Genomic DNA, 23,911 nt, shown 5'->3' with positions numbered 1-23,911 from the left:
GTTGCTCTTTGTCTTACCGCAAGTGGTACAAGTTTCGTTGTGATGTGATATATATATATATATATAGAGAGAGAGAGATAGATAGATATATATCATTACTTCAATGATTCATTGGCCGAGTAAGATTCAGTTTATCATATTCTAGATATATATATTTATATATATATTTATATAAAATATATATCACCCAGCCTAAGTAATATTAATGAGGCAATATATTTGTATTACATACTTTTTTTATTTACATACGTGTGTGTTTATATATATATATTGCATTGATGGGATCTATTCCATTTGTATTTTTAAAGTAATTTTTAAACCTTTATTGTGTTGACTAAGTCCATGAAATTTTCATACTATTTACTTTATTTCATTTTTTTTCCAATCTATTGTAGATTCAGAATATGAACAACATAATTACTTTTCCACTGGACAGTTTGCTGAAGGGAGATTTAAAAGGAGTAAAAGGGGTAGGTGATGTTGAAACGTGGGATGTTTAAAAGTTTTCGTCCATGGCATATTTTGGGTTATTATAGGTGTATGGTTAATATACAAAACTGTCTTCACAGGGCAGAGTCAGAAGCTACCGTTTTTATGTATTGACGAAACTTAGAACCTGATGTGCTAAAGGTTTTGAGGTCACAAAACCCACTGTACTGAAAATCTGAGACGTTTTAGCCGCAGTCTACCAGACGCAATGTACAATAGGTAAATTGACAGTAATTTCTTTTGGACTTTCAGTGTGGACGAAGGGGTTTTCCACCTTTTGTGAATGCTAATGGCTTGATACTCCAGTATTGGAACTTTCATAGATTCACATGCCTGAATTATTCCCCGTTGTTGAGACGGGAGTCTCCGGTACATAAAAAAGCAATGCCTAGCAGTATAGCAAACTGAAAAGAGGCTTAGACCCATTTCCGTTTTGCAACCCATAGCCTTTGTTATGTAAAAAGGCCCAACATTTCTCCCTGAACCAATCGGCTATCCTCACCCTCTAGAACACTCCTGAGAGAAACCTTGCCCCTCAGATTTTCTACCGCACGTTGTGCTAGGGAGTCTCCTTTGAGCTCTGCTCAAACTCTTCATTTTCTACTCACTTTGACTGGAATTTGGGGTTCCCCTTTTTCTAGATTGGGTTATTGGAAGCTTCTCTTTTTCTTCTACCTTGGCTGACAAGGAGAAGTAAAGTTTATTTAGAGCTTGTGCCACCTGCTCTAAGAAAAGGCTTTATACAGATGATACTCATGAAGACTATATATTGCCTTTACCCAGATCATCAGGCGAAGGATTGTAAGATTTGTTGCACTTTCTCCAATAAGACCTTGAGGGATCGTGAAGGAAGGCTCCTGCTCTGGCTCCAGAAGGTTAAGGCCAGGAAGGAGATCCTCTCAAGTGACAGCGAGGAGGAGTCAGCATCATCCAGGAGATCTCAAAAGAGGAGCAGATCTCCACAGGCTCATAACTCAGGTGAGAGGCCTGAAAAACCCCCTAAAAAGACCACACCAGGTTCTTCGGGTCGCAGTCCCTCAAAATCTCCTTCAGGAAAGTCTAAGGAGAAGAAGGGTCATGCTTCAGAGGAGAAACAGGCTAAGAAAACTACATCAGAGCCGTCAAAATCTCCTCCAAAGGTAAAAATTGCCATCAAGAAATCTTTTTCTACACCTTCTGAGGTGAAAAAATCTGCATTTTCGACGAGGAGAACATAGTCGACGAAAACACCACCGTCGTCGACGAAAACTGAGGTAAAAGCTGTATCGCTGTCGACGAAGCTATCGACGACGAGTCCTTCATCGACGAAGGCAGTGACGACCATGACTACGCTCGCGTCATCGACAGGATCGTCGGCGACGACATCGACCATGGGACCGTCGACAACGACTGTGACGACAATGTCGACGATAGCGTCGACGGTTATGATTTTGTCGATGACGATCTTGTCGACGAGGGAAAAAACTCCGGAGAAGCGTTTATTGGCCTGGAAAAGAACAATAGCGTCAGAAGTTACGTCACCAAGTAAGGTATCACCATTGGTTCCTTCCCACCTTCTGGAGGAGGAAGATTGGGAGGAAGAGGATGATGGTGGTCCTTTTGGATATGCTAGTAGCCCATCTCAACTAAGGGTGAAGTACCAAGAGGAAGACTCACAAGATGAGTATGAGGATTTTCAAAGTAATCCCCATCAACATCACCACCAGGAACAACGAGAAGCGATGACAAGTGTGCCCTCTTCTTTACTGAAAGATCTTCAATCCATTCTGGAAGATTATAGGAAAAGATATCCTACACGTCAAACGTCTAAGGAAATCCCTGACGTTATACCTCGACCACGCTCTCTGCTGGGTACGCCAGTGCGTAGGCAAGAGATCTTGCCAGAGCCCCTGCCTAAGTCTCCGCCATCAAGACCTCAGCGGGATCCTGACGCTACTAATGAGGAACATGAGGATGGGGGAGATTACGGATCCTAGCAAGGAGTGGGGCGATTATCTCATTCCTTCATCTTCGGCCCCTTCACCGAAACCCATGGATTCCCCACAAGATTACATTGGGGGGTTTCATAAGCTGATGGAAAGGGCCACTAAAAGATTCGCACTTTCCATGAAAGAGGATAAGGCTGAATGTTTCTTATATGATTTTAAAGAAACCTATCGCAAATCGGTTCGATTTTTTCCGATTGTGAGTCATATTTGGGAAGAAGGCCTAAAGGTGATGGAAACACCAGCTACAGTGACTCCAGTACTCGCGAGATTAGATAAAAAGTATAAAGCGCCAGCAGATGCCCCAGCCTGCCTTTTGGGTCACCCCAAACCGGACTTGGTGATTACACAAGCGGCGCAACAGAAATCAAGAAACCCATCGGCTCCGATTACGACACCCCCGGACATAGAAGGAAGGAGGCTGGACAAGGCCGGGAAGAGATTTTCCTCGATGTCAGCTCTATTGGTAAAGGCCGCAAATGCTCTAGCCATCCTGGGAAGGCAATTGTGGTGCGACCTGTCACCTTATATTTATCACATGCCGGATGCGGAGAAACAAGAGGCCAGAAAGATTCTTCAGGAGGGGTAGAGGATTTCGGCCGAAGTCATAGACTGCGCTATGGATATAGCGACTACAGCTTTCAGGTCTCTAGGAGGAACGGCGGTGCTGCGCAGACAAGGGTGGTTAAGGGCTATGGCATTTAGCCTGGAGGTCCATAATAAAATCTTGGATCTTCCGTTCAACGGTGAAGACTTATTCGGCAAGCACGTGGATGACGCGCTGCAGAGTATCAAGAAAGACACTGACACTGATACTGCTAAAGCTTTGGGAACTCTGCAATACAGAAAGGTTCCTTTTCGCGGCTCTAAGGGTAGAGGCCAAACATCATACAGAGGAGGATATCAGCAGGGGAGATATTCTTCTTATACCTCCACTTCTCAGCCCTACCGTCAGCAGTACACACAGCGACAATCGGGGGAGTTATACCAAATCTGCTCCAAGAGGTAAAGGAGGTCGTCAGGGTAAAGACAACTCCAGACGACAATGACAACCTTCGAATGCTGATCACACCAGATACAGTGAGATCGTATGTTCTCCTGGGTGTAAAGATTACCCGGTTTCTTCACAATTGGCAAATAATAACGTCGGACCGATGGGTCCTCAACATTATTCGATTCGGCCACACTCTAGAATTTTTTCAGACACCTCCTCGTATGCCACCGATGCATCACAAGGTCAATCATTTGCATCAAATCTGAAAGGAGATTCGGACAATGCTCCAGAAGGGAGCAATAGAACCGGTACCGAATTCTCAAAAAGGAGAAGGATTTTACTCCCGATTTTTTCTTGTCAGGAAAAACATCCTACAATGGCGTCCTATTCTGGATCTCAGATCCCTAAATACCTATCTCAAAAAACAGTCATTCCGGATGATTTCTCTACAGGACATCCTTCTACTTTTAAACCCAGGAGATCATATGACCACCTTAGACTTACAAGACGCGTACTTTCACGTCCCAATCCATCCGGCACACAGACAGTACCTTCGTTTCTTGGTGGCCGAGGAACATTACCAATTCAGAGTACTGCCTTTTGGCCTCAAATCAGCCCCAAGAGTGTAAACAAAATGCCTGGCTCCAGTGGCGGCTGTTTTAAGGAAACAAAAACATCAGGTATTTCCTTACCTAGACGACTGGTTAGTCAAGGCACCAACAGAAGCACTAGCCAGAGCGTCAACGAGGGCGTTCATAGACTTGTTCACCAAGCTGGGATTGACTCTACACGAGAAAAAATCATCCCTTCAACCAAGGAAACAGATCACTTTTCTAGGAGCAATCTTAGACACGGAGAAAAACAAGGCGTTCCCCTCCAACGAAAGACAGCTAAAAATAGTGTCCCACTTCCAGAGGTTTCTAAAAAGAAAGTATCTTTCAGTACGCAGAGACAAATCATTGCTGGGGATAATGTCATCTTGCATCCCCCTCGTGCCGCACTGCAGATTAAGAATGCGGCCATTGCAAGAGCAGCTGGACCTCCAATGGCGTCAAGCAAAAGGATCCTTCGAGGACGTGGTGCAAGTAACACCGGTCATGCTGCAGGCAGCAGCGTGGTGGACACAACGGCAAAATGTCTCTCAAGGACTCTCATTCCGCACAGCTCCAGCCCCATTGGTAGTGACTACAGATGCATCCCTAGAAGGATGGGGAGCATTTCTGCAAGACCTTCGGGTCAGCGGTCGATGGAAGTTGCTAGAGCAGCAACTGCACATAATCTTGCTGGAGCTCAGAGCAGAGCGCCTCGCGTTGCTGGCTTTCCTACCACGAATCAGAGGTTCGTCAGTGTTGATAACAACAGACAACACGACTGCAATGCACTACTCAAAAAAACAGGGAGGCACAAGATCTCTCTCCCTTTCTCAGGAAGCGCAGAGCATATGGGAATGGGCTCTACAGCAAGGAATATCCCTGTCTGCAGAACACCTACTGGGAAATCAGAACACCAAAGCAGATTCTCTCAGCAGACTCAAAACTTCCTGCCACGAGTGGGAGTTTTGCCCGGGGAGTCCTGGACAGCATTTTTCAGACATGGGGGAAACCAACGGTGGACCTCTTCGCCACAAGGGAAAACAAGAAATGCCGGTTCTTCGCAAGCTGGCTTCCCCAGTGGGAATCCTGGGGGAATGCGTTTTCGATGGCATGGTCCGACGTCTTTGCCTACGCTTTTTTCCACGATTCCCCTCCTGCCAAGGGTCCTGAGGAAGATAAAGGAACCGTGCAGGCTGATCCTGATAGCCCCATGGTGGCCCAGACAACACTGGTTCGCGGAGCTTCTGCTGCTGTCGGAAGCGCAGCCTATTCACCTCCAGCCGATACCATCACTTCTGACAATGTCCCAGGGACAAGTGCTCCATCTGGACCCGAACTCCTTGCACTTAGCAGCCTTTCTCCTGAGCACTGTGAGTTCCAACATCTGAATATTTCGCAGCAGTGCAGAAACATCCTATCGAAGGCTAGGGCAGAGAGCACAAACAAAACCTACAGAATGAAGTGGAAGAGGTTTTGTCTCTGGTGTCAACGCAATGGTACCAATCCTCTTGTGGCGGCACCTCATGAAATCATACCATACATCTTGCTATTAGCCTAGTCTGGATTAGCTCACGCTTCTTTAAAGGTGCATTTAGCTGCAATATCCCGATACAGGAGATCTGCATCAGGCCCTTCCTTATGGTCAGCTCGGATCATCAAGCAGTTTATGAAAGGATTCTACAGTTTTTTTCCTCCAATAAAACCTCCTCCTCCGCTCTGGAATCTCAACATAGTATTGTCTCAATTGATGAAACAACCTTTCGAACCCATACACAGAGCGGACTTTAAATTCTTATCTTGGAAAGTGGCTCTTCTCCTCGCCCTAAATTCAGCTAGGAGGGTTGGAGAACTACAAGCTCTCACAATTCGAGACCCTTTTTTACAGTTCAAAGAGGACAGAATGATTCTGATGACTAATCCAAGATTTATTCCTAAAGTGCCTACTGACTTCCATTTGAATGAGCCATTGGTGTTGAAGCGTTTCTTTCCTCAACCAACAACAGCGGCGGAAAGAGTCTTACATTCATTAGACGTTCAGAGATGTCTCAAGTTCTATCTTAAAGAAACCAAAGGTTTTCGAAAATCTTCACAGCTCTTTGTCGCTTTCAGTGCGCCCAGGAAGGGTTTTCCTTTATCAAAGCGCGGAATTGCCAGATGGATTTCCAGTGCAATTGTTTACTGTCATCAAGCTCCTCTGAACACACAAGTTCGTGCCCATTCGACGAGAGCAGTGTCCACGTCCACGGTGTTATTTGCAGGAGTGCCTATACAGGATATCTGCAGAGCAGCGACTTGGGCATGTACGCACTCATTTACTAAGCACGACTGCTTGGAAGCAGCCGCAGAGACGGAGGCGGCGTTGGGAGAAGCGGTGCTGAGAAATGTCATCCAGTAACGGTGAGCCTTTTTTTTTTTGCATCCCTCCATCATTTTCTCTTGTTTACAAAGTCACATTTATGATATTGTACTAAGCTTTGTAATGTACAGTTTGTGTTGCAAAATGATGAAATGTAAGGAACAAATGTGCTTTGTGATGTTACTGCTCACTATTCTAATTCAGGCATGTGAATCTATGAAAGTTCCAATACTGGAGTAAGAAAACAAGTTACTTCCCTGTAACTGTAGTTCTCCAGTATTGGAAGCTTTCATAGATTCACATACACCCACAATCCTCCCCTGAGAGGCTCACCTTGGATTCGGCATGACAAGTGTTTGGTATGCACAAGTGCGCGAAAATCTGAGGGGCAAGAGGTTCTCTCAGGAGTGTTCTAGAGGGTGAGGATAGCTGATTAGTTCAGGGAGAAATATTGGGCCTTTTTACATAACAAAGGCTATGGGTTGCAAAAGGGAAATGGGCCTAGGCCTCTTTTCAGTTTGCTGTACTGCTATGCATTGCTTTTTTATGTACTGGAGACTCCCTTCTCGACGATGTGGAATAATTCAGGCATGTGAATCTATGAAAGCTTCCAATACTGGAGAACTACAGTTACAGGTAAGTAACTTGTTTTCTTTCAGTGGTTTACATCCACAATTGTAGTCAGAAACGATTGATGCCATGAGGGACAGCATCCATCTTGTTAATGTTTCTATGGACACAGGTAGGAGTATACATTGGTGCAGGAGTCTGCAGCATGCTCTGCCTCCTGCCATTCACTGAATGCCTTTTTTATTTCTTCATTGCAAAGGGACTGCAAGAAGTGCATGGATGAGGTTTCGCAGCCAGCCCTTCACCACGGATCCCAGCTTAAGTAGTAGTAATGAGGCGATTCTCAGGTTTTCCCAACCTGTCTATTTTTACAATCTGAGTTTATAATATAAGGGCTGAGTACATCTCTCACGTCTCAAAGAGAGAGACTGGTCGTAGCGGAATGCAAAAGTGGTCTGCATTCAGCCTAAGACATTCAGATGATTACTCAGCTTCGCACCTGATGGACAACGCCAGAGGTATTTCTCTTTTAGGTCTGGTAGTACAAGAACAACCAAATACCCCAGGGAAACTTATTGGAAATCTATTTTTGTTGATGCTACAAACACTGCTTAACATAGACTGTTTAGTGTCCCAGATCTTGACCTCTTCTTAGTGTAACATGTTAAAGGACCCTGGGCGCTTACCCACCATAAAGGGGCATGTTCCTTCATGGGGCCTGTTCATGAGTGGGCTCAGACTTACAAGTTAAGGAAGTTCTTGTATTGAATGTAATCATGCCTCGATTAGGAATCCCTATATTTGGTGGTGCGGGTGGTTGCTTTAATCCGATGTAGCACTTCTAGGGGCTCAGGTCGCCGTACTAATCAGGCGTTCTATTCTGGGAAAATGTAGTCTCGAACGCGGCAGGAGAGACGTGATTATGATAGATCTCGCTGGCTGACCCAGAGCAAGAGACTACATTTTAGGATTAAAGCCTTATGCGTTGATATGCAGTATGGGAACCATTAACATTGATTACCGGAACGCCTGATTAGTACGGCGACCTGAGCCCCTAGGAGTGCTACATCGGATTAAAGCCTTATGCGTTGAGATGCAGTGTGGGAACCACTAACATTGATTACTGGACCGTCTGACTAACACGACGACTTTGAACTAGAGGAGCAATATAATTACCCCAAGCCCCACGTGGGTCCTCACTCCTTTGGAAATTTCTGTGGGCACCATTTGTGTCAACTAAGGGATTAGAAAGTCCAATGCGGCCGAAATAACTTCTATAACGTTAACCCCGGGTCCAACTCACGAAGGCCCACCGGCGCTTTATCACAGCCCCATATCCTGAAGAAGACCCGCTTTAGACCCACAACTAAGGCATCCATAGGGTCGAAACGTCGACGAGACTGATATCATTGGATCAGTACAGAATATCCGGTTTCATGATATCCAATTGAAGTGGATTACTGGGATAATTTTAACTAAATATAGGAACTGGCCAGAAGACTTTTTGTTTCTTTTTCCCCCTTTTCTTCACTCACTTGTATATAAACACGTTTGAATGTCACTATTTCACTTTATGTCACACTATAATCACTTAATTTTTTGCGCCGTCTTTTGAAAAATATTCATGAATTGTGAATAAGTCCTGATTAAAAAGTTTGATATGTATAAGGGGTGTTTATGAATGAAAAAACTAATTCATAGATTAAAAACGGATGATTACCCTGAACCTCTTTTGATGTTGGATTTGTATGGTGAGCAAGCTCTTAGGTTGGAGTTCTGTCTTAAGTAATTAGAAGACTAAAATTGCACCTGATAAAGAATTTAATTCATGTATGGAAGGAATCAAGTGACATACCCGAAAGAACCATTGTTTATATTAAATTGTATTGCCCAGGTTCTGAGGGATACTGGGTCGCCCCATGGTGATTTGCATTAGAAATTGTTAAACAAAAATATTAAGTTCTAAACTTTCCCTAGGAGAGCGAGAAACATGAAGGAAAAGGTGCCTGTTATACCAAAAATGCATAAGCTGAGACCGCATGCACTGCTGCTTTAAGGAGCCTGCATGTTCCATTTCCCAGTTTGGACTGTACTGGCAGTTTGCTTTAAAGCCTTTTTTTGCTTGCTCATGTTGAGCAAATCTTGGAGCACTTCAAGGTTTCTCCTTCCATTTTTGTTATGAGGTATTTTCTTCAAGTTGTAAAAATGTTCACCTTCATTCAACATTTAAAACATCTGTGAGCATTTCCCTTCATTTTTAAGAGATTTTGTCTCTCAAGATGCCCTGACATTTTGTACAGTGTCCCTTCTCTGTGTGGGCTGTCTACCCTACTCTGGTTGTGTGAAGCAGTGCAAATGTTGTCAAAAGATGACACAAAGTGCCCTGAAGGATCAAGAGGGAATTAACCTATGAGAAAAGCTGGAAAATCTTAGGGCAGAGGAATAATAAACCGAAAAAGCCATAGAGCTGTCCCCCTCTACTGAGCATGTGTCCTCTTGTGAAAAGGACTTGCACAGAAGAAGATGTAAAGAAAGTAAACAGAAGAGACATCACCACCACCACCACCGCTCCAGACTCTTCTGCCACACCCGAGAGCACAGTTCGTGGTTGACCTCACAGCAAGGGTCGGCACTGACACTCTCTCCATAGAGGAGTTTCACATCAGCATCACTGTGGTTGACTCGAGTATCATCGTCAGCGAGATCTATATCAATAAGATCTTCATCGAGGCATTGATTACTACCAAGAGACACTCCTTTGTCACCTAGATTTCCTGGAATGATGATTCCAAAGGAGGTCACAATTCAAGAACCTCTTGAATCATTAAGACTTCCACCAAGGCAGTTGTGGTGCTAAGGAGCCCTTTTCAGTGTCTCCCATGTTTAACACACCACCATAACCTTCTCCACCATCTCCCTACTGAGTGCCTCCTCGTACTACGCCGGAGGTATGCAGGAGAAAGAATGCTGTCAATTTCTTCTTCCTCTTCAAGGCACCACTAATTCATAAGAATCATATACTCTGACTACGCCAGCAGCATCTCCTGTGGGCACACCTCCAGTATATAATTTTGGTACTTTTCAGATTGTCTTGCCAAGGGGAAAAGCAAAATTAAGCTTGAAGGTGGAAGCTCCTCAGACTGCGGTCTCTCTTATATTGGAGACTTTACAACCAAGAGTCTGTCAAAGGTCCCTACAGCCATTGGCTCTAAGGTTTGCAGAGCTATCTGAGTAAAGGTTCCTGGTCCCAGCTACCATCAAATCCGCCACTCCTAGATTCCTGAAATAATACAAATCCTTGGATCAGGATCCAATCTATTTGAGTCAAGACACTAAGCCCAATTCTGTTATAATTTCAGAAGTGAGAAAAAGACATGCTCACACTTATGAAACTTCTGCCCTATCCAAGAGAGAAAGCAAATAGATTCTTCAGGACAAGTAATTTGTGGCTCAGCAGCTATACCATTTAAGACGGCAAGCACCTCTGGCTTGTTGGAAAAGGTAAGATAGAGCCTTGTGGGAGGCATTCATTTTTTTTGTAGATGATTTGACAAGAGCTAGGTGACAGGCTTTTGTTCAGGAAGGACAACTAGTAATTAGTCACATCTTAAGTGTAGCCAATGATTCAGGAGACCTGGCTGCCTCAGAGTTCTACCATGGTGTCTCCCTACGTCATGCGTTCTGGCTTGTATTAACAACTTTTAATTCAGATGCTAAGTTTAAGATCACAAATCTCTTATTTTCTGAAGCTGTCCTCTTCGGTTCTCAACCCAATGATGAAATTGAAAGGATAAAAAAAGAGAAGAGATTTTAAAGGTTTGGATGAGAAGAAATGTTACCATTCCCAGTACAGGTGCAGGGGCACAAAGTATCAAAAACAGATGCGTCTGCGGCGTGGCCTGACAATCTAAGTTGGTGGGCACAGCTTCATAAAGCTCCAACCAGTTCCCATAATCTGCCCATAATCCTATGAAACTTGATCATATTACACCCAATGTTTTGCGATCCGTTTGGTCCCACACCTGGGATGCAGTGGAAAAGTCTCTGCTCCGCACCAGAGAGACGAACCAGCCTGTGGGTCTGAAACTGGGTCCTGAGTGTGGCATTATCTGATTGGCAGTGGTCTTCCCAGAAGGGTAGAGGCAAGACCAGCCTCCCCTGCCACTCCGGGACTGGAGCAGTGAGCTGGTGCTTACAGAGGGGATGCGTAGGTGTACAGGGCAGGATGGGACTGGTGGCCAAGAGTTAGGAGGCTTTGTGATCTCCTCCTTACCCACTTCCCTCCCTCCTCTACTGGTTTGTACTGGGTTAGGGGGATGGGTCTTGCGAGTTGGCCGAGCCCTTTCCATTTCCAGACTCCGGAGGCACACAGCCTCCGCTCTTTATGGTCCGGACAAGGGACAGCTGAGTTGAGACCTCTATCTTTGCATCCTTTCAGTAAATGGGCCCAAAACACCAGCCATGGAAATAACTGACACACAGGGCCTCTAGGCCCGAGATCTGGTGCCACTGCAGCTCTGCACTGAACCTGGTAGGGGCTCCACTGAGACCTGCAGGTTTTGAGTCCTGAGGACAGCTTGCTAACCACCCACCAATCCCCTGCTCTTGAAGCAACAACTGCCACACCACTTGCCACCGATGATATCTTCTCCACCCCCCCCAGCTCACAAGCACAAGTGCCGCCCTGGAGGCTGCGCCTGAACCCATTGACATGGTGAAAGGGGGTTGGTGGCCTCCTCTTAGGGGAAGATTGAATGATTTATGAAGCTGGGTGAGACCCTGGCAGTGGCTCAGAGTGAAGTGGGCTGCATAGACCAGATGAACCAGGAAGGAGACTCCTCGCTAAGAGCAAACTCCTACATCTTATACGAGAATTTAGAGTGGCTGTAGAGGTAAGGATGGATGGGGTGGAGTCTTATATCTCGCTGCTGGGTCAAGACCTCTGCAGAGTGTCAGAATGCATTGTAGGTCGAAATTAGGGTCTCCTCAGTGGAAGATGACTTGCGTCTCCTTGCAAAAGACTTTGAGATTTTCCGAGAAATGGCTTTGCAACTGGAATTATGAACAAAGAATGGATGCTGAGGAAAGTTCTGCACAACTTGCCCCTATTAGAGCTCCCGAAAGATTTGAATGAGATGCACCCCGAAAACACCTTCTCTGAGTGGTTCAAGTCTTGGGTATAGGGGAAGGACCTGTTTTTAGCACACATGGCCGTCACTGCTAAGCACCCCCCTGGTGCCACACCTCGCCCTATCATACTGCGAATTCTGAGTTTTCTGGACAGGGGCGCTATTTTTAGGGCAGCTTGTGCCCAACAAAATCTCCTACTACAATCTGCCAGAGTAATGATTTTCCCGGATTACACTGCCAGGGTCCAACAACAGTGTAAATAAAACCTTTGCTTCTGTCACAGTTAAAATGAGAGCAATGCATGTTACCTATGTGCTCTTGGCAGTCCACCAACATAAGATTCACTTCTTCGCCATGGCTGATGATGTATGTCCCTGGATAGAAGAAGGAATGACCTGGGAGGTTCAGCCGCCCTACCCCGAAGGCTTTCAACACCATCAACGTGCACTTTTTACTATCCATGTTCCATAAAATGAATTTTGGCCCGCATTTTTTGGCTGCTGTCACTGCTCTCTATACAGCCCATCGGGCACAGGACTGGATTAACGGAGTGCTTCCCGACTACTACAATATAGAAAGAGGCATCCAACAAGGGTGCCCTTATTTCCCCTTCCTTTTCACTCGGCCGATAAAGCCGCTGGCGGTATGGATCTGCACTGATATGAAGCCTAAAGGATTTTGCTTGCCTGACAGCTTAGAAGACAGGATATCCCTGTACGCAGATGACTGTTACTACACATTCAAAACTCGATGATACTTTGCCACATCTGCGGAATATTTTGTTGGTAAATGGAGAGGCCTCTCGTTTGACAGTTAATTGGCACAGTCCACTTACATACAATTTCAAGGACGTAGACCACCAGATAATCTTTGTGCTCCAATGCAAATAACGGAAAAAAAATTCCTACATCTGGGAGCCACAGTCTCCTTACACCGGGATGAGACAAGTTAACACTTGCGATAATGGGTCGAATAGAACTTTACAAAATTATTACACTTCCTCGCTTCTTGTATGTTCAGCAAAGCTACTCCCAATACCTTTCCCCAACCTTTCTTTGCGGAAATGCAAAATATGGTTACATAATTATATGAAGCGGAAAGATTCCGAGGTTCACATATGCCAAATGCACAATGACGACGTTTGAAGGTGGAATGGGTTCCCAGGCCAGAAACTTCACTGTTGGGTCACAAAGTTGATTAATATAGCCGATTGGCTATTTAGGGGCAGATCTGACCCGATGCTCCAATTAGACCTTGTCTCCATAGAATGCCATGGCGTTTTGTATCTTCTGTATAGGAAGTACCCTCCTCACTCACTCCCACAGATAACTCAACTTCTGTTGCTGTGCTGGTGCGATGTACTGTGATGTAGAATTATTGGCCTGACCCTGCTTTGGCAAAGGACCCAACTATGACAAGTATCCCAATTAGCTGGATTTGAGAGCTGGGATCTTATTGAAATATCTACCCTGAGAGGGATATTAGATTATTTTGGTAGTTATCAGATGATTGTAACCTACACAAGTCCCAATTTTTTTAAATACCTCCAGTTGCACCTAGCACTCACTGCACACGAGGATAGGCTTAGGGGAGTCCCTGAGTTTAACGCTCTCAAGACTAAACTGATACTCGATCCACCTATTCGCAAGCTTATCTCACGACTATGTAAATCTGTTTTACTAAATGCACCCAAACTGATGAGTAATCCAAAAATAGCATGGGAGTCAGATCTAGGCAAATTAGAGGACAATGATTGGTGGAGGGCTATACAGTTTAAATACCTCCATAGAGAATAATATAGTCCAAAAAGGCTGTGGAGGATGAGAAGGGCAGAAAGTTCTGCGTGCGTGAAGTGTGGGGTTTCGGAGCCTCCTTTTTTCATGTTATTTGGGATTGCCTAGGATACGGGCATACTGGCATAGAATCTACAGCCTAATTGCTGACACAATCCAGACATTCAGATCTCCAGACCCTAGTGTAGCTATCCTGGGAATCATGGAGGTATAGACCTCGACAAGGACATTACGGACCAAGACTGGTGTGGCTTTTGTGGTTGCCAAAGGACCTAAAGCTCATCGTTGGCACCTAGATGAGTCTCCCTAGGTCACAGAATGAATGAATGGCAGGCAGTGGAGCATATAGTGTGTAAGTGGAGGGGCTGCGCTAGGAAACACAAAAATATGGGGACTGTTGCCTTCACTACAAGAAACACTATAATATGTACGATGTAATTGACACAACAAGCTGTAAATTTCAAATATTCTTCTGGCCATGAGGCCAATTTTTTTGTATTTAATTGTTTTCCACTGTCTCTTGATATGTTTTGCATAAAAATAATGTAATTGATACATCAAAAATACAGATGGTTCAATCCCCTCAAAGGTCTTTCCACCCACAGTGGCATCAACACCTAATAGCAGATCAATTATGGCCCAGTTGAGGGAGAGGACAGCAATAGCTCTTACTCCTCATGGAACTTCGTTACCGAAGAAAACAATGAGGGCTTACTATGTTCTATGCGAGGGAAAGTGACAAAATAACAGGCAGAGTGAAGGTCAATAACCATCACTAAATTGGTCTTATAGATGACAAAAATGCAGCTACTCTTGAGATCAAATCTCACCCACCATCAATACGTCCAAAAACTTGACAAAAACATAAGCCATGACTTTTACGGGTGGCAGTCAAATCTCTACTCACAAACATGCATTAGAGCCTGTCCCTTTGTCTCTAAGAGGAAAAATTATCTTTTTAAGGTAATTTTTAGTCCCCAAAAAAGATCCCAAACAAGATTTCAGCCCAATCCTGGACCCGAGGTAGGTGAACACATAGACCAAGAAGCAAAAATTCAGGATGCTGAGAGTGCATCAGATATAGCCAAAGCTCCTGCAGAGAGCCTGGATGTGCTCTGTGGATCTGCAGAATGTTTACTTCCACATTCCTATGGCTGTGAAACAGACTGTTTCTGCGATTCATAGTACGTAAAGCCCACTACCGATAGAAAGTCCTGATTGTTGGCTTGAAAAGTGCATAGCTATTGTTGCAGCTCCTCATATCAAACAAAAAAATCTATGTCTACCTGTACTTAGGCGACTGGTTGATACATATGCACACTCTGTACAACTGGCATGTCGAGAGTACAGCACCTTTGTCAAGTTGTTACGTCTCTTTGGTCTGCACATCAACCTTGAAAAAACTGTCCCTCGTATTAAAGTTGGTAAGTCTACATGGCTGCTTATTTAATTCTTAAACCCCCAGCCCTCCCACCCCCGATTCTGACCGTTGCTACTGAATGCAGGGATTACCAAACATCAAGGCTTTCTAGTCTTGATTACACCTCATGCTTCTTTCTTCCACCATCTTCTCCTTTTGGTCTGTTCATCTCACACTTGCAGATACTTTTTCATCCCTGCTTTCTCCCTTTGTCACTGTTTCATGGGCTTCCTATTTTCCTTCATTGTCTCTTATCGGCTTTTCATATGCTCTGTGGCAAAATCTGGTGATGAAAAATATGGCCCCTCCAGTGCTTAATTTAAGCCGGTGGTTTCCAGTGCTTGGCACCGGCACTTAATTGTCAACAGCGTCACCTGTGACAGTCTGCCACAAGGTGGGCTTGTCTGTCTAGTTTAGAGAGGACAACAACAACACTTAATTATTAATTCAATATACATTAAAATGACTGATACTTGCCACCCAAACCCTTCTTGTAGCTTTGGGGGCCTGAAATAGTCCAAATTGTACCACTTGTAGGTGTCTGATGGTTAGTAGTTGTGTTGGTACTGTCATTGGCAGTACAATGTGTTTTTTCAAGCTGCAGTGGCCTCCTGACGAGGGCCCTGGCACTTATTTTTTTTTCTTTTTCAAATTAAGCACTGGCGCTCTCCAAAAAAGAAATTCCATTGTCAACTACCTAAATGAATTAAGCACTGTAGTGCCTTCCTCTACCTAATGCTCCATTAGCTTCTTGACCATTTTTGCAAAACCCAAATGCAATTTTTTGTCTCCTGCGGGAAGGAATAACAAGCATTTACAATGCAACGGCCTCGGCATTGCAAAAGTTAGCTATTAGCATTGTAAATGAACGCGAGTTTAAGGTCTTGACATTGTAAATGACAAGGTCTTTTATTTATGTTTTAAAAACGAAAACATAAATAAAAGTCAGCGCGTTATAGCCGAGCCCTAAAAAGGCAGTAATTGCATTCTGCCTGACAGATTTTCCAAGGATCTTGGGAAGTGTCTGCTTTCAACGTTCAATATTCTTCTCCGTTGCTCACATCACAATGGAAGTCTGTGTCTGATGTTATTGTTCTGCACTCCCAATGTGCTTGTTTTGCCTTTGTTGCGTGATTGTTGTTTCATTTATAAAAGTTGCATTCATGTGAGAGCTGGAATTTTAGTATCTCTTCTTCAGGTTTATTTTACTTTTGTACTCCGCGAAGTCGCCAAAAATAGTCTTCTTTTTCCTCCCTGTTCTTTTTTACATCTCCTAAGTAATGTGATTTTGTTCACTTTTGATTTTAAATGAACGTTTAAAAAATATTGGAAATGTATCTCTGATCTTATGTTAGATTTTCTTATAGCGCCCTTCTCTGTATGTGCCTATGTGGGCTTTTTTTCTGGTCTGCAGTGTACAGCTGCTTTATGTCTTTGTGTAAAGTGATCAAGTGACTGTTACTGTGTCCTCACTGTCACTGATTTGAGGCTGGATAGTTTCATATATCTTCTGTTTCTGCTCTTTTAGCTTCTACTTGGAGACCAAAGCAAGTAGTCTGATAATCCACTTGCTATTAGCAACCAGGCTGACCTTGGCACATAGAAATCTCTAGAAAACTCATTAGATTTGTGGTGAAACATGGTAGCCGTGATGGAAAGAAAGTAGAGCATATGTTAGAAATGCATCTGACAACTGTATGTGCTCTTCGTCTCCGTTTCTTATTTATTTATTTGAGCAAGTTATAGAGCGTGCAAATGCCCGTGGGTGTCTTGGCGCTGTAGACGGAAGAGGCGATGGTACAGTGGTGTGCTATCCATTGATTAAACAGCCAGGTTTTTATTAGCTTTCTGAATGCCGACAGGGATGGGCAAGATTTGATTTGCTGGGGGAGGGAATTCCACAGTCTGGTTGTAGCAACGGTGAATCTTTTGTCCCCCCAGGAAACCTTATTTGTGCGTGGAATCATAAGGAGGTTGGCGGTTGAGGATCGTATGGTTCTACTTGGTAGGTGAGCACGAAATGCTTTCTTTAGAAAGTCCGGCCCGGTGTTGTGAATAGCCTTGAAGGCTATGCAGAGTGCCTTAAACTTTATGCGACTTGTGACTGGTAGCCAGTGAAGGTTTCGCATCACCAGGGATATCGGTTTGTACTTGGGGGTACGTGTTATCAACCTAGCCGCGGCATTCTGCACCATCTGTAATTTACTAGTGATCTTTTTCTGGGCATTCAAGAGCAGGCCGTTGCAATAGTCAATTTTAGACATGACTAGGGTGCTAATCAGGGTTTGCCAGCGCTGGGTGGAAGAAAGGGTAGCAGCTTCTTGATCATTCTCAGTGTGTAAAAGGATGATGAGACAGTGGCATTGGCGGGAGCTGAGAATATTAGTTTATCGTCGAAAATGACACCCAGAATTCTTACTTTCAGTACTGGAGGGTGTGGTGAGCCACCATGTGGGGGACCAAGTTGGGTGTGGGTTGCCAAAAATCATTACCTCCGTTTTGTCGGAGTTCAACTTTAGGCGATTTTTGGCCATTCAGGAGCTGATGTCAAGCATACCGGTTTGAAAACTGGTCGCAATTGCTCCTCCATCATTGTTAATTGCGAACACCAGCTGTGTATCATCAGCTTAAGATGTCAGCCCCATCCCATGGGCCTTGATGACCATGGCCAGGTCCGACACATAGATATTAAAGAGTGTCGGACTCAAGGATGATCCTTGTGGCACGCCACATAGGAGGGTAAATGGTGAAGAGTTGTATTCCCGAGGCTCACTAGCTGGGTGTGATTGGCCAGAAACGAAGCTAGTAAATCTTTGGCTTTGAGTTTAATGCCCATGTTTGAGACATCGTCGATCAGGGTGATATGATCGACCGTGTCAAAAGCTGCTGATAGGTCCAGCAGTATCAAGACTGCTGCTCCACCTTTGTCTTGGGTGGCTCTGATTTCGTCTGCTGCTTTGATAAGGGCGGACTCTGTGCCGTGGCCTTTCCTGAAGCCAAGTTGAGTCTAGTCTAAGAGATTATTTTCCTCGATGAACAGAGCCAACTGTATATTCATTATCTTTTCAAAAATTTTAGCTGGGAAGGGGAGGCTCGTGATGGGTCTGTATTTTTTTTTGTCTAGCGGGTTGAGATGTTGTTTCTTCAGCAGAGGTTTGATAATTGCCCTTGTCCAGGTTGCTGGGTAGATACCGGTATTAAACATTGCATTGCAAATGTCTGTGAGTTTAGGGGCTAGTTGATCGGGAATAAGTTTAGATACAGAGGCTGGGCATGGGTCCATGGGGGAACCAGATTTGATGGTGAGGATAAGATCATAGATTTGTTTGGGTAATCTTGTTTAAATTCTGAAAAGGTAGGGGAATTGTTGCCCTTGTCAGTGGGGGTTGAAAAGTCATTTTTAGGTTGCATGGCGAAGTTGTCATATATTTTGCTAACTTTATCTTGAAATGCAATAGCTAAAGTGTTGCACAAGTCCTGGGAGGGTGCGGGTGGGGGGGTTTGCTTTAGAACCGGATAGTTTGGTGACTACCTGGAAAAGTAATTTAGTGGAATCTTGGGCCATTCTTATTTGATTTGTGTAGTATGTGGTTTTTTCTGAGATAATGAGCATTTTGTATTGGGAGATGGCCAATTTATAGCAGGCTTTGTCGGCGGTGTTATAGTCTCTGCGCCAGTGCCTCTCGAGGTTCCTACAGCGCTGTTTCTCCAGTCTGAGGACATCTGAGAACCATGGTGTGTTTTTTGAGAGATTTTTCATAGGTACGAGGGCATCAAATGATTTGTGCAACCAGTCTAAGTAATTGGAAGAAGCTAATGATGGGTCTGGTGTAGGCTCGTAACTGGATGATAAAAGATGAGATTTTAGGGACTGCTGATCTAGGCAGCTCCAGGCTCCGAATTGACTAGGCCGTTTGGGAAAGTATGGTGGGGGTGATTTATTAGCCTGAATGTTAAAGAAGACTGCCCAGTGATCCGTCCAAGTAAGGGGTATAATTTTGTTTAGTGATAACTCTGTGTTATTAGTGAAAAGCCCATTAAGGGTTGACCGGCTTTGTGTGTCGGCTGGTGACCAATTGGCGGAGGTCAATGGCATCCAGTTCTGTAAGCAGCGTGACCGTGTCCTTGTCATCCCTGTTTTCCAGATGGAAGTTAAAATCACCCAAGATTGTGAAGTCCACTTCCCCTGCTACGGCTTCCAGTAAGCTGCCTAAGGAGGCAAGGAAGTCCGATCGTGGGCCTGGGGGGGGGGGGGGGGGGGGGGGGGGCGGTATAGTAGAGTTCCTTTGAAGGATTGAGAATGATTGAGCTTTATTGTGAATGTTATGGCTTCACATGTTGTGGTGGGGATGGTTTCTGTCCTGATCTGATATTCATCACGATGGATTGTTGCAGCCCGCCCCCTTTTTTATTAATTCTGTCCTGCCTGACTACGCAGTACCCTTCCGGAGAACCGGTGCAGAAGTCTGGTCCAGAAGAGGGGTCTCCCCAGGTTTCAGTTATGAATAAAATGTCTAAGCTATTATTAGATAAGAAATCTGCTAATTCATATTTGTGTTTGGGAAGGGAACGCGAGTTTATGAGTGTAGAGCATATGTTATCTTGGTTGATGTGAGATGGTTGGGGCTGGGCATTTCTTGACTTATTATGGATGTTCAGCTTAAAGAGGCAGGAGGGGCAGCTGAATGTTGTATTGTTTTCTAATACACAGGAATGGAGGTGCGAGCAGGCGGGGGTGTTGGCGAGATGGTGGATAGTTTTTAGCTGATTGCTGGAATAGGCAAGCGTTTTTTGGGGCTTATCTGGGTTGGTTGGGCCAGGGTTCCCGGTCCTGGGCCCAGTCCCGGCGCAGACTGGCTTGCCTTTGGCGCGCCGCCGGGCGAAGGCCATCTGACAGTTGATTGAAGGGTCATACCCTGACATGTTTACTCGCTCTCGGTGCAGAGTTCAAGCCTGGCTGATCACGTGATTTAGAAAGGATGGCTTGTTGGCGGCTTTGGTTGCATTTTGGAATGGGAAAAGGACTAGCAAGGTTTGAAGTGAGTGTTCCAACTATTAAAGCATAATGTTGATTATACCTGTTTTTTGCTACTCGACAAGCACACTTTTGAGGTCTCGGCTTGCGTTGCAGCGCATGCGTTGCTGGCTTGCGAGATAGTTTGTTGCCGGTTTTGCTTCGGAAGCATGGTGGAAGCTCCACCCATGCTTTTCATTGGCACCCATAAAAATACTCTCGTTTGATTGCAAGGGAGGCATGTTTGTTCCCTCCCTGTCTCCTGTTTGCCGCGCCTGCCCGGACTGGAGATTGTGCACACGCACGGCGTCTCTTTTGCTCACGGCAGACTCGACAGGGCTTCGTTAATTCAGTGTCGTATGTATCGGTTTCACTTTTGTATTTCACTGCATCTCGCCAGCGGCATCGTTTTTAAATATGTCACACATGCTGTGCACTACTTTGTTTACTACTTTCTTTACTGTGTGGGAGGTACGTTTCTGAATCTTAGCTACAAAAGCAACATGTTGCAACCTATTTATGTCCGTCACACCTTTAGTGTAATTGTTCTGCGTTTGCGGTCTGCAATCTGCTGGCTTCCATATTCATCTGCCTTTCTTTCAACACACCGCGGCAGTTCATTCTTTTTTAAGTGCCTTTTCAGATCTTCTAGTCGCTTTTGCTTGCCCACATTGCAGCGTTTTAATTTGGGTTTGTTGCTCTTAAAATTTTGATTACACCTTCGCTGTTGCAACATTAGCCCGTTGTGAGAAAGTGGCTCTATATATACTGAACCAAAGTAAGGTACAGTGTGTATAGAGACCACCAACCCCAGAGGTATAACAGAGGTTAAAGTCAGGGCTGACCTTACTCTCAAAAGTGTTAGCTTGGTCGAGCAGTAAGGCAGTACCAGAGGACAGTGTAAAGCATTTGTTGTACACACTCAGTCATCAAAAGGGTTTCACACACTCAAGGACTGAACTCTAGGCCAATTATTTTTTATATCAAAAGATATAGTTGTTTTATTTTTAAAACCAACCGGTATTATTAATATACTTTTCTCAATTAGGAATGGTCTCAAGTAATTACTTTGCAGAAAGGAAATGACTTTGTAAACACAACAGGTACAGGGGTTGCAGTAGGCAACCTAATTCTAAACACAATCTAACATTGAGCTCAATGGGTTTTTCTACAACAAAATGCCGCTGATTACTTTGTAAATTACTTTTGTAATTCCAGGACTGGATCCTAGATTCAGTCCTGGGGTCTAAGCTGAAAACATTTTTAGTAAAAACGTTTTGATTATTGCAATGATTTTAAGGAATATAAAGGTATTTTAATAGTTCACCCTTAGAAACTTTTCAGTGAAAATCTAGCAATGTTATCCAATGGGAGAAAATTCAGGTTACAGGTAAAGTACGTCTCGTTACTTTTGTAATCCAGTACTGGGCTCCTAGGTCCAGCACTGGGATCTCTACTTAAGACAGGTAAGTATTTACGTTTCTGTAGTAGGTACGGTTTTTAAGGAATATTTCAAGTTTTCAAAAGTAGACACTTAAGAAGAAATTTCATAGAAAAGCAGACAATGGATTCCTATGGAGAAAATGCAGGTTACTAGTAAACCCGGTTAGGATTACATTTGCGGTTCAGTACTGGGCTTCAAGGTACAGTTCTGGCTTCTCTCCTGATCACAGGTGAGTACTTCGGAATTCGGTATTCAGCTGATTTCAGAGTAATATTTTAGAGTTTCAAAACTTCACACTTAAAAGATTATTCGAGTCAAACCATTCAATGTTATTCCATGGCAGGAAAGTGAGTTATCGGTTTCCAGGTGAGTACTCGACTGGTGAAGTTAAGGTTTTGGGCTTAGACTCAGGGGTCCCCCAGGGTCAGGTAGGTACAGTTGGTACACCCTCAGCGACACAGGGGCAGCCGGTTGCAGAGGTAGGTAGGCCCAATGTTATCCAATGGAGGGGAGGGGGCCTTTGGTTGATGGCTGCAAGCTAGCAGGCCACGCGGCTGTGGGAGCTGAGCTCCTGGTCACTTACTCAGGGCAAGTGGGGAAGTAGAGTAGGGTAGTAGTTGCACTTCCAGCGGCACTCGGGCGGCTGGGTGCAGGGTGCTTTTGAGCTGTCGGGCGCCCAATGTTATTCAATGGAAAAGGTAAAAAGGAACAAAGGTTGCAGACTCTGGGACGGTGATTCTTCAGGTTCGACCACCACTTCGAGAGGTAAGTTGGGATCTTGGAGAGGAGGTAGGTACCCCAAAGGAAGGCACAGGGGGCTGCCGGGTGCAGGGGTGTCTTTTGGTGTCGGGAATCTTACCCTCGGCTGGTCGCGTCTCTGGTTCTGAGGCTGCAGGCGTCGTCTGGTTCGTCGAGGAGGGTCTTTGGGCACTGGACTTTGGGTTCCAATTGCCGTGGGGACGTCCACGTGGTCTTGGTTCTCTCGGGCACGGGCTGGGCTCGGCGGGTGCAGAGTGGGCTGGATTCGTGGTCCCTGGCTGGCACCAGGGGTGTTGCTGTTGGAGCAGAGCCTCTGCTCATGGGGCTCCCAGTCTCTAAGAGGGACAAGGCAGGCAGGTCCTCCAGGGTTGTCGAGGTTGCTGCCCGCAGGATACGCCGGGGTTAAGCAGGAGCAGGTTCAAGGATCCACATGCTGGTAGGGCTGGGGCCTAGTCAGTTTTCGTCGTACTTTTGTTAGCAGCTGCACGGATGGTCGTCCTTCTTCTTGTTCTTCTTGTTTTTCCAAACGGGATCTGAAGAAGGAAGGTTCAGGGAGCCCCTAAATACTGAATTTAGGGGCGTTACAGGTAGGGCAAGGGCAGGGACCAATAGGTCCCTGTCCTGGGGTGGGTACACCCCTTAGCCTGCTCCTCTCCGGTGGGAGGGGGCAGGAACCTAGCTGTGATTGGGCAGGGCTCCCCATCTTCAAGATGGCCGGAGCCCGGGGTCGTGCTTCACCTCGCCTCTCCCACATGAGGGGTGGGGTTGGCACAGGCTGGCACACCCCCCTTCCTGATGTAGGGTTTCCCGCCAGTCTTCCCGCCAGAGTGGGGTTCAGAACTGGTGGGGGCCAGTTGCTGGGTACAGCAAATGGTCTGGAGAAGCTCACAGAGGCGGCATGCCTTTGAAGCTTCCCCCTGCCCATCCTGGTGGAGGAGACCTAGCACCTTGGCCAGGATGTGCATTGTTGCAGGCCCAGAGAGTGGGCAGCTCTCCACCCAGGGGTCCAGCAACATGTCTGCTGTGTGGCAGCCTAGGCAGCCTCTCAGTCCAGACGTGGATTGTAGTTTAGGTTTCAGGGGGCATCTCTAAGATGCCCTCTGGTGCATTTTACATTAAACCTCACATTGACATCAGTGCAGGTTTAATGTGCTGAGCAGTTTGATACCAAACTTCTCAGTCTTCAGTGAAGCCATCATGGTGCTGTGGAGTTCGTAATGACGACCTCCCAGCACCATATACTCTTAAATGGCAGCCATGCACTTACAGTGCCCAGGAATGGCCCTGGGTACTGTTGGGGCACAGGGCTCATGTACCTGTGCCCACACCACTGGCATAGGGCACCCAGCTAGAGGGGTGACTGA

At 45.3% G+C, this 23,911-nt stretch overlaps 1 protein-coding gene across 4 annotated transcripts in view; it reads left to right on the top strand.

Moving 5' to 3' along the window:
• ASAP2 (ArfGAP with SH3 domain, ankyrin repeat and PH domain 2) overlaps positions 1-23,911 on the top strand; it is a 1,060,322-nt gene that overhangs the window by 298,463 nt on the left and 737,948 nt on the right. For all 4 annotated transcript variants that reach the window (XM_078647831.1, XM_078647829.1, XM_078647830.1 and 1 more), the window contains exon 4: positions 396-470. In XM_078647831.1, coding sequence (XP_078503957.1) covers positions 396-470 — 75 coding nt within the window. The remainder of the gene's footprint in view (positions 1-395; positions 471-23,911) is intronic.

Source organism: Lissotriton helveticus, chromosome 6 (assembly GCF_964261635.1).
Source record: "Lissotriton helveticus chromosome 6, aLisHel1.1, whole genome shotgun sequence".
In the NCBI taxonomy this organism is placed as follows: domain Eukaryota; kingdom Metazoa; phylum Chordata; class Amphibia; order Caudata; family Salamandridae; genus Lissotriton; species Lissotriton helveticus.
Note: the sequence above shows the minus strand (reverse complement) of the source record. Positions and strands in the feature narration are given on the sequence as shown.